The sequence below is a fragment of the Sinocyclocheilus rhinocerous genome, unplaced genomic scaffold (genome assembly GCF_001515625.1).
Source record: "Sinocyclocheilus rhinocerous isolate Xijiao unplaced genomic scaffold, SAMN03320098_v1.1 scaffold1488, whole genome shotgun sequence".
NCBI lineage: Eukaryota > Metazoa > Chordata > Actinopteri > Cypriniformes > Cyprinidae > Sinocyclocheilus > Sinocyclocheilus rhinocerous.
This window is the reverse complement of record NW_015633542.1, coordinates 293854-308484: the sequence shown is the minus strand read 5'-3', so window position 1 is coordinate 308484 and position 14631 is coordinate 293854. Positions and strand designations below refer to the sequence as shown.

The window sequence follows — 14631 nt, the reverse complement described above, 5'->3', positions numbered from 1 at the left end:
TGTGCAGAAAGTGCCGACTTTGCATTCGGGTTTATGTTATGACAGGACGACATTCATCACATAATGAACTGATGTATGCTGCTGGGAAGCCTAAATGGAAGCCGTCCCAGCCGCTCACAGACTAGCCTCTGGACTCGCTCTGTAATTAAGGCAGAGAGCTCAGGTAATGCTTTATAATTAGGCAGATATCAGCGGAGAATAAACCTGCAGAAGCTGACAGAGACCAGTATGTTTCTTGATGCAGGTCAGAGTCTGACCGTACACGAGAGAAAGCACAGCTTGCCTAATGGAGAGCACACATTTATACTGACTCTGTTGCTGAGAGAGTTGTTGACGGTACACTGCTGCCACCTAGTGAAATCAAGCCAAAGACGAACGTTAGTAATTATATACTTGAAACCAAGACCTGAAGTTGCATGTATGAAATCTAATGAAACACATTTGGACACACATTTTCATTAAAACATTATTTTATTAAGCATATTTATTAAATGCTATTCTTCTGTGATATAGTTTATAACATGTAAGCAACTGTTGATCGTTGGTGTTCTCATTGGTTAGCATCGTGTATGTTAGCACATCTGGATCAAGGACATTTAAGTACATTAGCCATATTGACCAATCAGCATTCAGGACCACATTTATCTATCTATTTTATAAGACTGATTTCGATAACATATACTATACGATATAAAAACAACCAAAAGGTGCATATTTTGTCACTGTCATAATAATTCCAGGATGTTTTTAAAAGCTAATGAACTGAAATGCGTGGAGCATAATATTTCTAACTAGGTTCCACTCACCAAGCACGAAATGTGAGTAAACAAGTTGAAGTTACTGTTCATTTAGCAGGCAGTTGCAACGATTTTGACTCTCATGTCACATTTTTTATCTGACATGAGCGAATCAAGTATGATCTGCATCTTATTTTATTATTAATGGAACATTTGCTGTCTGAATTTGAGCTAGGAAGCCAAAAGTCCAGAATATATGAGGATAAAAATCCAAGTGAGAGGAGCATTTCATCATGAGATTGACTAGCTGTGCACAGTAGAACAACTAATGTACATACAAGCGGAAAAAACATAATATTTTGCATTATATCTATATTGTACCTGTGATGAATTATGTTATTGTTGTTTTTTTCCGCTTGTATGAACATTTGTTATTTAATTCTCCCATCAGTGGCAAGTGTGGAGAAAAGCTTTCATTTTGAAAGCTCTTGCTAACTTTTAAATTACATCTTGCTCTGCTAAAAGGTGCAATTACAGTCTGATTAAAAACAGCATTTCATGATGTGTTAACCAGTTTAATACCCTATCAGCAGACAGCAGTACTTAAGAATTTCAATCGTCAATGTTTTGCAGGTCAAAGTTTGCCATGTTGGCAGCATCTGACCAGGCAGCATGCTCTGCGCCATCCATCTCAGTCGCCACAGCATTTCCCTGAATGAGATAGTGATTAGTGCCTCCAATAGCAGCGTTGCATTCAGGACATTTGCTTTGTTGCACAGCACCCCCACATTCGCCGATTGCATACACATGGCCGTTGAGACATTTGTACCAATGGCCTTTGTTCAAACCGATGGCTTTGAGTATCATCACCCTCTCCTCGTCAGTGATGCCCAGGCCGCTGCGTGGCAGCTTGGTGTCCAAATCCGTAAACATCTGCTTGACTGTACGTTCTAGACCCTCGGAGAAAGGCAAAGTGTCCTCCAGTATCTCTCTTAATTGCTGGACCTCAGTGCCATAAACAACACTTTTGGCCAGTGACATGCCACAGCGCACGTTGAGCTCAGCAAGGTAGGAGAGTCTCTTCAATTCACGTTCGAGATTTGCAATCTGCTGGTCTGAAAACCTCTGAGTCGGATTTAGGAGGAATCTCAAGACTTCTTCAACTTTGCTAGAGAATGGCTGAAGTTGGTCCAGAAGGGGTGTCATATGTTCTGCTTGCATTGCTTTTAGTTTCCCAACACTCTCGAAGTAGGTCATCAAGTTCTCGAGATGCCAAAGTTGTTGGAGTGAAAGGTCCTTTGTTTCAAACTTCTCTTTAAGAAAGGCAAACTCTTGGGCAAGATGCTTCCTCAAGTTCTTCTTCCCACGCAGTTGCAAGCTAAGGACTTCCTGTTGCTGCTTGATAACATCCGGCACACCATTGATCTTCTCCTTGACCATCTCGATGGCTGCCAGGCTGCGGTTGATATGAGTGCCATATCGAAGGTTTCTACGGATGGGAGTGCGACACCTTGGACAATCCTTGAGTCGGATCGCCCTTTGATCCAGTTCAGCGCCTTGGTCTTCGTCAAGATTCATGTATTGATCCATTCCTGTAGCCTCGAACAGATGCTTGCAATCTTCAAGCTGAATGAAACAAGCATCCGGGTCGTCTTCATTGCCGAAGAAGATCTCTGTGACCTCATCCTTATGGCAAATGCGACACTTATTGGGACAAGGGTCTCCGCACAGACCTATGCAGCGGTGTCCGCAGGGCAAGGTGTTGTTACAGGGAACAGAACAAGGCGGACGGTCGCATGGTTCGTGACACAGCTTGGTACAGCTGTGGTGAGGGCACTGCCATTCGCAGGGTTCGTTGCAAGGCGCACAAGGCTGACCGCAAGTCTTCATGCAGACGCTGTGGACGCAACGGTTCTCGCAGCGAACGGAACACTGAGGACAATCTCTTACACAAGGCTCCCGACACTGATGAGAACACACGAGGGTTTGTTGGCATTTGTGGGTGCATGCTTTGTGCAGGCGACCTTGAAAGCATCCATGGCAAGTTCCTGGGCAAGGGTGGCCACATTCCAAGGTGGTGCCACATTTTGTTTTGCAGTTTGGCTCCCTTTTGTGGTCCCGGGAAATGAAGCACGGTTCTTCCTGGACGTGTCCACATTTCAGCTGCATTTGAACTCTAACCTTGCACTGAGCGGTGCAGGACTCTCCACAAGCTGCCTTGCAGGGATGGCCGCATGGGAGGGTCTTTTGGCAACGCTCTTGACAGACAAAATCCTCAGGGTCTAGGTGGCAAGGCACCTTCTGACTATGCTGGCATGACGGAATGATCTTGTCTAGGAGTACCTGGCATTCACCACATTCTTCGTAACAGCGACGTGAACATTTGTGCTTCAGCTCACACAGTACCTTCTGGCAGTCTTTCATGCACTTGTATTCCTTGTGTTCCACATCATATGGGTGGCACATACGGGTGCACACGTGGCCACAATCCAAGCGAAATTGGCAGGGCTGATCGCAGCCACCCTCGGGGGCACCTCTGAAGTCATCACTGCAGGATGCAAGGATCTGTTTATCCGGATGGTTCTGACAGCTCAACGTCAAAGCACGACCCACTTGACCTTGCTCTCTCAGAGTGTGAAGGATGTTGCTCCACAGCGTAACGGAGCTGAGCATGTCCATATTTCCGATACAAAAGAGACCCATCTTAGCACGAGAAAGGGCAACGCAGACACGGTTTGATATGTTCAGGAAGCCGACTCTCCTCTGTAGATTGCTGCGCACCAGAGACAATATGATAATGTCGTTCTCCTCCCCTTGGTATTTGTCAACGACGTGGACTTTGACTCCAGAGAAATTCGGTGAGGGCATGAGCTTACGTAGACAGTGAAGCTGTCCTGTGTAAGTCGTCAGAATGGTGATCTGAGAAGGCTTGTATTCCTGTAACAGCAAGTAGCGGCAAAGCGCGACCACAAACTGAGCCTCGTGAGGGTTCTGGTGGCTCCGTCCATCCTTAATCTCTTCCTCAAATTGACCGTGATCCACGAAAAAGAGATTTGTCAGAACCCCCTGTAGACCGAAAGATGCAGGTGTCAAGTAGATAATGGCAGCCAAATTACTTTTTAGCAAACTGTGACAGGTACCTACCAGAACTGATGTAATATTATAATAGAAGGTTGTGTAATTGTATTTGCTGAAATTTACTTACCTTAACATTGTCATACTCCAGTACAGAGGGGTGGTTTTCCAGTGTTTCATAGATATGAGGAGTCAACAGTCGAGCGATGCTTGGCCTCATGCGATGCTAGAAATAAAACAGATTTGTTGTTCATGTTGTTTTAGCATACGATTCACTAGAGGAATGACTGACATCAGTAAATATGTAATCAATTGGGTTACACTTTATTTTACAGTATGTGCACTTACCTGTACTTACCTAAGAAAGTACTGGATAATATAAGGTAACTACATGGGTTATGGTTAGGTTTAAGGGTAGTTTCAGGGTTAGTACCTGGTTATTACCCAGTTATTGAAATTACTATAACAAGTACATAAACTCTTAAAAAATGCTGGGTTGTTTCAACCCAACTTTGGGTCAGATATGGACTAACCCAACCGTTGGGTTAAATTTTTAACCCAAAAGTTGGGTTAGTCCATATTTGACCCAATGTTGGGTTGAAACAACCCAGCATTTTTTTTTAGAGTGTAGTATGTACATGCGGAACAGGACTGGAAAATAAAGTGCTTCCCTTAAACGGCTGATGTAATAATACAGAAACTAACCTGGTAGTTAAGGCGCACAAATGGAAAGTTCACTCTGACAAGCCTCTCAAACATTGACACTTCCAGATTGAAATTCTTGGCAAGGTCATACACTGTTGCACTAGGCCTCAACTGTGCAGGTTGAAATGCATAAAGACATGCGTTAACACATGAAAGCATCATGATATCTTATTACACAAGCATTTATTGTTTATGCAATAAATCAACCTAGTTAATTAACCTGATTTGACATTACAATTTAGACAATTTTGAAAATTCCTCAAAATAAAGAAATGTTAAAGATATATATAAGATGTTCATATTTTACTCCACTACCCCCATAATATTTTTTTTTTTCATAATATTTTAAGTGCTGCCTACCTGTTGGTGATCTCCGATCAGTATGAGGTGCTGGCAGGCTTTGCTGAGGGTGGTGATGGTGTGCGCCTCCAACACCTCTGCCGCCTCCTCCACGATCACCAGTCTGGGCTGCAGCTCCTGCAGAGCCTGTCTGTATTTAGCCGCTCCTGTGGTGGTCATACCGACGACCCGAGCCTGTCGCAGCACACACAGGTCCTCACGACGGCGGATTTCATTGAGCCTCTCCGCGGCGTCCTGATACACCTGTTCGGAGGTGAGGGCCTTAGTGCGGAGATCAGTCCGATAGCGCAAAACCCAAAGCCTGAAGGAGAAAACATGAATGTAATTTAGCTGACATGTTAACGTTAGTGCACTGCTGTGGCTTAAACAAATTTGTGGGTAAATGCTGCCATCTAGTGCAGGGAGAGTGTATGTGCGTCTTACCGATACAGTCTCCATCTGTCTTTCAGATTGAGGATCCACACATTCCTGGTTTGCCTTTCTTGTTGCTCACTCATGGCTGAAGTTTTCCTCAGCTCCTTTTTAGCCATTTGCTTCATTTTTTTCTTCTGGTGGCCTTGCATCTGAACACACATCAGCAGAACAGTAGCACTGAGCTCATCACAACAACACACAAATGGTGAACAGCAATGCCTTTACAATCAAAATGAAATGACATTCCCAAGCCCCTTTACTTCCACAATGTAGCATATTTCCAAGTAAAACAGGTTATTTAAATTCTTGCATAACCCTGGTTTGTATGATCCTTTTTTGGAGTTTGATAACCTTAGGAAATCATTCACTTTCATAGTATAAAAAGAAAAGAAAGGGAAAAAAAAAAAAAACCAGCATGAACTTGCTAACTTAAAAAGTTCAATTTTGAACTTTACATTTTAAATATAAATGCAATGTTTAATTTTTTTTAGATAAAAAATTTAAATATAAACAAAAGTCTGAGACCACACTGACATCTGGAATTCGGATAAACTAAGTTTGATTTACATTAAAAAAAAATAATGATGACAATCTTTTTTTAATTATTTAAAATTATTTAAAAAACTGTGGACATACAGCATACTCATTAGAAATATCATTCATATATTATTAGATGCACTGGCACATACTTGTTTTCAGAGAACTGAAATGAATAACGAAAATACATGTTATGCACATGCCTGACAGCACACATTTAATCTAATTATCAAATTAAACATTATATTAATTATATATTTATTGAGATTTTTTTAAGAACAGTTTATGAAAAAATAAAAAGGGTTTTCATAATGTATTCACTCTTGTGTAATTTCAAACATTATCATTATTATTATTATCGTCATCGTTCTTTTTTCAAAACATGAGTGTTTACAGCAGGGTTATTACGTTTAAAACCAAAATCATTAAAAAAATTAAAAAAAAACTTTTTCATTACTTAAAATAAAAGTAAATATTAAATGAAATAATATAAAATATAAAGACAAACTTATTTTATTTCAGCTAGTTGGCAAGGCAGCATTTCTCATTTTCATTTAGTTTAACTTAAAGTACTAAAATAATACAAAATTACAACTGAAATAAAAAAAAATAAAAACTGTTTAGACATATTGAATGTTTAATTTTTTTTAGATTAAAAATTTAAATATAAACAAAAGTCTGAGACCACTGACATCTGGAATTCGGATAAACTAAGTTTGATTTACATAAAAAAAAATAATGATGACAATCATTTTTTAATTATTTAAAATGATTTAAAAAACCCTTTTTAATTGTCGTTTTACCCTCTCTTTAGTGCATTTTAAATAGTCCTACTCAGTTACCAACAAATGTTTAAAAATGCAAATGTTCCACTTAATCTCAATTAATATAAGCTTATAAAAACTGTTTACATAATATTCACAATTGTTTTCAACATTCAACATACATTCAAATTTTTTTTAAATAATTTTTATTTAACTAATAATTAAAATATATATATATTCTACATTTTTATTAATATAATGTAAACTGTTTTCAATAAAATATATATGATTATATTAATGGATGAAGTCTCATACCTGCCATTCCTCTTGATCAGCCTGACTCTGAGCCTGAGTCCGATTCTGGGCTGCTTCTTGTGGTTCAGGATCATTCAGGTTCATAGCCAGCATCAACTCAGCCATGTCAGCGATGTTTTTCTGATCTTGTTTCAGCTTTTTCCAGTCTTTATCCCCGTGCTCTGCATCCACCACTATCCTCTCGGCCTGGATCAGATCCGCCTCTTCATCGATATCTATCAGTTCCTCATCGTTCAGCTGTGGCCCGTCTTCATCTGCCATCTCTGAGAAAGAAAGAGAGAGAGGTTTGTAATGCTGTATTTGCCATTAATGCTTCTGGTTTACATTCTTTGACTAGAGGACTAGTTGAAATTTGTAATGCAAGTCTTAATGTGTCCTGATCTCAATTTATGCTTTGTTTGTTTGTTTTTGTTCTTTATCAACATGCAGTAATAAAATTGTTTATTTCATGATGTGCTTGGTCATGAAATCTGATGTTAACAGGAGACAAATACAGGCCCTCAACCAGTAGGGGGCCCCGATGAGCTGCAGAAAAAATATATTACCTGCACTGTATTTATGCCAATAACTGAGAAATGCAGAATACTTTGTCTTATGAATAGTTTGGCAGTTGTTGCATTAAATATCAAATGATAATAAATACTGCATCTCAGCGGTGAGAGAAAATCATTGCACATGAAGGAAATGCCATAGAACAGCCATTCCTTTCTTGAATGAGCATGTGCTGAAAGAACTGAACTTTAATGATGTTATGAAAGAATTTTCTTCAAGGGAAGCACAATCCACGGTTTATTTTACCTCATATAGAACATAAAAAGATAAATTTCTGCTGACATTTTGGTTAGTGTATTAGAGTCTCCACCTGTTAGCTGTGGCCCCTGCAAAAAACCAGAGAATCCGATGCCGAGCCACTCCGCGATCATTGAAGTCTTCTTTCTCCCCACACTCTCAAATCCATCCATCACCTAACACAGGAAGAAAGCACGTTTTGAAAACTGCTGAGTTTATACAGATTTCAAGTCACAAGATTCATGGCTTGATGAAATAATAGTCAGAATTTACTGAATTTTTAGACAAAATATATATATAAAAAAAAAGTTTGCATGCATATTTGTCAAGTATCATATTTGATGCAGGCCTTCATTGTTCAAATAGTCTGATATAGTGAGAATATGGAAGAAAAAACGGCTCAGTTTTATTCAGAGGCCTAATCTGAGCAAAATATGCAATTTGGTGCAAATGATGCAATTAATGAGATCAAACTACTTCCATTAAATGCATATAAATATCAGTTGTCCCTATATCTAACTGAGCATTTAAATATCATATTACTAAGACATGTTATTGGGATACTATATAGATGATTTTTAAATACTTATTTTTTAATGATCAAAACATATAATCCAATGCAATACAATGATGATTGAGAGATGAACGAATAAACGTTCCTCAAAAGCCTGATGATCATATTTGATACTCGCATTTGAACATGATTTTTCTAAAAAATAAATGATATTATAAAATGTACAATTCAATACAGTAACAATATACAAGTTATTCTGACGTTTTATAAAAATCAATAAAGATTTCACAGCAAAAAGACACGTGAAGCACGAGCTGAAGGTGGACGCTTGTACAATTAGACTTTTAATAAAAAAGTATAAATTATCAATCAGATGACAGAAGGCATGGATTAGATTGTGTGTAACAGGTTTTACAGCAAAGTTTTGATTATGATGATAATTTAGAGGCCTTAGAAATGTGCATAGCAAATATGATACAGTAGCTTTAAAGCAGGGTCCAAAATTGACTACTGCCGAGTGCCAAATGCAGTTTCATTGGGAAGTGCAACATACTACACTGTTTAAAGAATGATTGTCTGATTTTAATGGTGGCAAATGAACCAAATCAAATGGGATATTATACCCATCAAAGAAAGTCAAAGTTGTTTTTGTTAGCTTGTGCCGTTGCTTAGCTCAGATGTTCAGGGAAAAATATCATACTGCAAAATATAGCTTCAAGGTCTGTATACACCATTTATGGATGGCATGTCTGACAGCTGTGTCAAAGCGTTTCAGAGCCTGTGTGTGTGTGTGTGTGTGTGTGTCTGTGTGTGTGTGTGTGTGTGTGTGTGTGTGTGTGTGTGTGTGTCTGTGTGTGTGTGTCTGTGTGTGTGTGTCACTCACTGGCTGCAGACACAGGCTGTCCCAGTGCTGAGGAGACATATATCTCTCCAGAAAGTCTTCTCTGAGGACGCCACGCAAGCTGCACTCCAGCTGAGCGGACTGTCTCTTTAAGAGCTCCTCTGCGGCCTCCATCTGTGTGTAGATCTGTGGACATACAGCATACTCGTTAGAAATATCATTCATATATTATTGGATGCACTGGCACATACTTGTTTGGCACAGAGAACTGAAATGAATAACGAAAATACATGTTATGCACATGCCTGACAGCACACATTTAATCTAATTATCAAATTAAACATTATATTAATTATATATTTATTTAGATTTTTTTAAGAACAGTTTATGAAAAAATAAAAAGGGTTTTCATAATGTATTCACTCTTGTGTAATTTCAAACATTATTATTATTATTATCGTCATCGTTGTTTTTTCAAAACATGAGTGTTTACAGCAGGGTTATTACGTTTAAAACCAAAATCATTAAAAAAATTAAAAAAAAACTTTTTCATTACTTAAAATAAAAGTAAATATTAAATGAAATAATATAAAATATAAAGACAAACTTATTTTATTTCAGCTAATTGGCAAGGTAGCATTTCTCATTTTCGTTTAGTTTAACTTAAAGTACTAAAATAATTAAAAATTACAACTGAAATAAAAAAAATAAAAACTGTTTAGACATATTGAAAAGACAAAAACTAATAAAACTGACAAAACACAAATTTACTAAAACTTTAAATAAAATGAAATGAAAACAGAAATATAAAATAGTAAAAAAAAATATTATAAAAACTATAACAGTATATAAATAATACTAAAATAACACTCTAACATTCTATTGACAATCCTAGGAAATAATAGTATATAATATAATAATAATTAGTAAATAAAATAAAATAAAAATAAAATAAAATACAGAAATGTCATAATGAAATCTGAGCTGTGTCCATGATAGAGGGCTCACTTCATGATGGGCTCTCCTCAGGTGCTGTGGTAAATTTTTGCGGAAGTTTGATGCCCTGGTCAGCTCCCTCAGACCAAAGGGCTTTAGAGTTTCACTGTTGCTTCGTCCTCCAACTCTCACAATGCCCCTTTTTAAAAATCCAAGGATGCCTGGGACAAAAGTTATGAAATATCTCATAATATCATACATGAAGCTGTAGAGTTATCTTTTACTGGACTAGAATGAACTCTCTGGAGAAGCCATAAAGTTCAAAGTCCCTTAAATGCTTAAAAGAAAATATTTTCTGAGACACATGGCATGTAAGATTACTGGTGTCTTTTTGTAACAAGCAAGAACTCAGAAGAGGCATCTCTTTTTGCTTTCCATTTTATCTTATCGACGGCTCTAAGAAACAACTGAGAGGCATACCCATACTTATCCACAAAGTACTAAAAAAGCAACAAGATCTTATAAATACCACACAGATATATATATTAGCACCGTACCTTCCAGAAACTGGTCAAGAGCATGATTGGTATAGCAGACCACCAGCATAGGGCAATTATTTGACCAGGCCTCATGGTTGTTTAGCAAAGCCTGAGCGATCTTCAGGCCTACATGCGTCTTCCCTGCAAAGAAGAAAACAAACAGGATCTTCAAATTTTCCAGATGTCTTCGCACTCCAGAAATAGGTTGCATCTATTAAGCCGTTATAATTAACTTTTTTGTGCATATGCAAGTTGATCTCGAGAGTACCGCATTGGTTAACAGCAAACCCTAGTCACAGATAAGTCACCTGTTCCTGGTGGTCCCTGTATGATGGCCACTTCATTGGTTAAGGCCAGTTTAAGTGCTTGAAGTTGGCTTTCATCGAGACCCACTTTTTCCTCATCAGGCCAGGCGTGTGGGGTCAAGGGGTTGAAGGGTGGAATCTTCTCCTGCCCTTCTGCCATGATGCTAGAAAGATCGTATGACCTTCCTTCCACCCGAAGGTAAGCTGGAGGATCTACATCTGTGTTGCACTCCACTATGTACCTAAAACAACAAAAATGTGCAGTGTGGTGTTTACCAAGGTAGGCATGACTATTATTACTGTTCAGACCTGGAACTGACGATACAAAGACTTGACAGTGAGTACTTTTGACCACCTAGGAACCACCCAGAACACCCAAGCAACCACAAAACAACACTCTAAAAACCATTTAGGAATACCTTAGCAATTCTTTCGTTTTGCACAAGTAAGAAATTCTTACATTTACTTCAATTATGCATACCTTTGGAAGGGAACATCATTCTCATCTTGCTCCTGGAGACCTTCTAGGACGTATCTATAGGCCTCAAAGTAAGCCGTGGTCTCGACCATCAGGAAGGAGTCCGAGGGCTGAATCCTGGCCAACCTGGCCCTGCTCTCAGAAGAAAAACAGAGATGCACCTGTCCCTTCCTCAGCAGCGTTGGATCCCGATCGGTAACAGTGGCGAACAGGAAGGTTTCGAAATTGTCCATGGAGAGACAGACAAGGGATCCGTAAATGAGACGCTTGGAATTTTCCCACCGGACAAACTGTAAGAGAAGATTCAATGAAATAAACTGATAGAAGGATCAATGGTGGGAGGACATAATTGGGAGCTATAGAGTGCATGGAGTTCTTTCAGACAACTTGTAATTTGTGATTACCTGAAGAGGCCGTGGGTCAAACTGCACTTTGTAGGCGATGCCCGTTGGTGTGCAGAGTGGCAAAACCAATCGGGTGTCAAAGTAGACTCTGATGTCATCAAAACGCCTCTTTTTCATTGGTATTCCATCGATAGTCTCTCTGTGTTGGTTCCTCAGGATCTCCTTGACGCCCTCTCTCAGCGGCCTCACGAAATCTTCACGCAGAAGTCGGAAGTGTGTGTCTAGATAGATGCGAGTGTTAGGAAAGCTTTGAGACATTATGTTGGGTCTCAGGAATGGCTTTTGGTCTAGGTGGAACTCCTCAATGGTTGGATAAATGCTCATCGTCCTGAAGTCTTCTTCCCCAGGTGGGGCGTCCTCGTCAGCTGCTAGGAAGGAGTAGTTATCGGACCGCAAGGTGCCTTCCCTTGATTTCTCTTGGAGGTGGTCCACCAAACCCTGCACCCTCTCCAAGTCTTCATCAGTATTGGGGAGAATATCCACACCAGTGGCACGCAACTGGTTGACGGTCGGTTTCAAAAGAGCCACCAACATGGAGACCGACTGGATAGAGCTCTGAGGAAACATGTTGAGAACTTCAGAGAGAAGGCTGATGATGTTGCTCAGATGTTGGGGATACTGCTCCCTTCGAGCTTGCGCGTAATCCGACATCATTCCAGTCACATGATATGGAAGAATGTTACGGAAAAACGTTGAGTCCTTGACAATGCGAGCCAAGTGCAGCACGATCTTGCGGTCAATTCGAGACCCGAAGGCCTTGAAGAGAACTTGACAGACCAGCTGCACCAGGTCGCTTCTCATCGTACTGTCATCAAGCAGATTCTTGAGCCCAGTGCTAGATGAAAGGGTGATGGCCACCTCCGACGCTTCTCTCTCCAGCAGGCCTTCGAGCATTTTATACCCCAGTTTGCGTACTTCAGGGGTGCCATCTCTCCCTCTTCCTCTTCCTCTCCCATTTCCCCCTCTACCTCGCTGAGCTTCTACTCTTCCTCTTTGAGGTTCTTCACCTTGTGGACCAACTCTTAAATCAGTCATACTTCTACTGGCTTGTTGGTGACCCGTGTTTTCAGGGCGGTTGCTTAAATTTAAAGGAGCTGGAAGTAAATAATTGGGCAAATTTTGTTGCATGAGCCCATAAACAGGTCTCCCAAATCCTCTCGAGTGGCCTCCCCTTATCACTGGGCGGTGGACAGCGTTCCAACTTGGCTTCCCTTGATGATGTTGCCTGTATTCTTCTCTCCTCTGTCCTCTGCCCCTTCCATCTCCTCCTCCACCTCCTCTTGCACCTTGAGCTTTTTCATCTGGCCATCTTTCCCATTGGCTGTTTGTACTTCCACTGGCTTGTTGGTAACCTCGACTCCTTCCTTCTCCTCCTCCTCCTCCTCCTCTTCCACCTCTTCCTCCTCCTCCCTCCCCTCGGCCACCTCTGCTTCGATTGGGAGACCTGCTTGCTTGTCTTTGACCAGGCACAGAACCATCTGTTGAAAACATAGAAATTATGGTGAATAAGTAATAAGGATGCATATTGACCAAGTTAAATAAGGCAATGGAAAGAAGTAAACAGAAAGATCTATACCTCTTCTTTGAGGGCCACTGAAGCCTCCTCTTCCTCTTTGCTGTCCTCCTCCTCTTGGATTTACCATTCTGCAGCTGTTAATATATCTGCAGGGCGATTATACCAATACAGTAAACAGAAATATATATGAGAATAATTCCTCTCTGTAGACATCTGCAATATTGTCACTCCCCTCTAGGTGGATATCTGGTTGAAACCCTGGATCTAATGCAATGGCTTTCACACATCTCTGTCACTTTGGTACATTTCTCGAAACATTGCATACACACAAACAAACTTTCATACAAAGCCTGTAACTTGCTCAAAATCCTTACTTTACATCATAAAAGTAAATATTATGTCAATGAACACACCAGTGCCATCAGAATGACATATCCGTGTGCCATTGTTCACAAACTAGATATCAAAATGAAATTCAACAGGATTCACATTTACGCTTTTACTGTTGGTCTGTCAAAAAAATACAGTACAATGTCATTGGGATACAGAAAATAAAAAAAACAAGATTCTCAATACCTGAGAGCAATTCATCAGTTCAAGACACATCTACAAAATGGTAAACAGACTGAATCAATCTATCTATCTATCTCTCTCTCTCTCTATCTATATGTCTGTCTGTCTGTCTGTCTATCTATCTATCTATCTATCTATCTATCACTCTATATGTTTGTCTGTCTGTCTGTCTCTCTATCTATATGTCTGTCTGTCTGTCTGTCTCTCTATCTATATGTCTGTCTGTCTATCACTCTATATGTTTGTCTGTCTGTCTGTCTCTCTATCTATATGTCTGTCTGTCTGTCTGTCTCTCTATCTATATGTCTGTCTGTCTATCTGTCTGTCTGTCTGTCTATCACTCTATATGTTTGTCTGTCTGTCTGTCTCTCTAGCTATACGTCTGTCTGTCTGTCTCTCTATCTATACGTCTGTCTGTCTGTCTGTCTGTCTCTCTATCTATCTATCTATCACTCTATATGTTTGTCTGTCTGTCTGTCTATCTATACGTCTGTCTGTCTGTCTGTCTGTCTGTCTGTCTATCTATCTATCTATCACTCTATCTGTTTGTCTGTCTGTCTGTCTGTCTGTCTATCTATCTGTCTGTCTGTCTATCTATCTGTCTGTCTGTCTATCTATCTGTCTGTCTGTCTATCTATCTGTCTGTCTGTCTATCTATCTGTCTGTCTGTCTATCTATCTGTCTGTCTGTCTATCTATCTGTCTGTCTGTCTCTCTATCTATATGTCTGTCTGTCTATCACTCTATATGTTTGTTTGTCTGTCTCTCTATATGGCTGTCTGTCTGTCTGTCTATCTATCTGTCTGTCTGTCTATCTATCTATCTATCTA

The 14631-nt window shown here is 39.7% G+C and overlaps 1 protein-coding gene across 2 annotated transcripts in view; it reads right to left on the bottom strand.

Annotated features, from left to right (window-relative positions):
- Positions 1-452: 452 nt before the first annotated feature.
- Positions 453-14631, bottom strand: part of LOC107744348 (NFX1-type zinc finger-containing protein 1-like) — an 18479-nt gene continuing 4300 nt past the window's right edge. For both annotated transcript variants that reach the window (XM_016557931.1, XM_016557929.1), the window contains exons 2-15: positions 13290-13375; positions 11714-13191; positions 11313-11599; positions 10835-11073; positions 10545-10667; positions 10060-10208; positions 9094-9237; positions 7770-7872; positions 6908-7170; positions 5301-5440; positions 4878-5178; positions 4518-4628; positions 3943-4038; positions 453-3803 (exon numbers count right to left, since the gene is read on the bottom strand). In XM_016557931.1, coding sequence (XP_016413417.1) covers positions 1350-3803; positions 3943-4038; positions 4518-4628; positions 4878-5178; positions 5301-5440; positions 6908-7170; positions 7770-7872; positions 9094-9237; positions 10060-10208; positions 10545-10667; positions 10835-11073; positions 11313-11599; positions 11714-13191; positions 13290-13356 — 5955 coding nt within the window. In that variant the 5' untranslated portion in view covers positions 13357-13375 and the 3' untranslated portion in view covers positions 453-1349. The remainder of the gene's footprint in view (positions 3804-3942; positions 4039-4517; positions 4629-4877; positions 5179-5300; positions 5441-6907; positions 7171-7769; positions 7873-9093; positions 9238-10059; positions 10209-10544; positions 10668-10834; positions 11074-11312; positions 11600-11713; positions 13192-13289; positions 13376-14631) is intronic.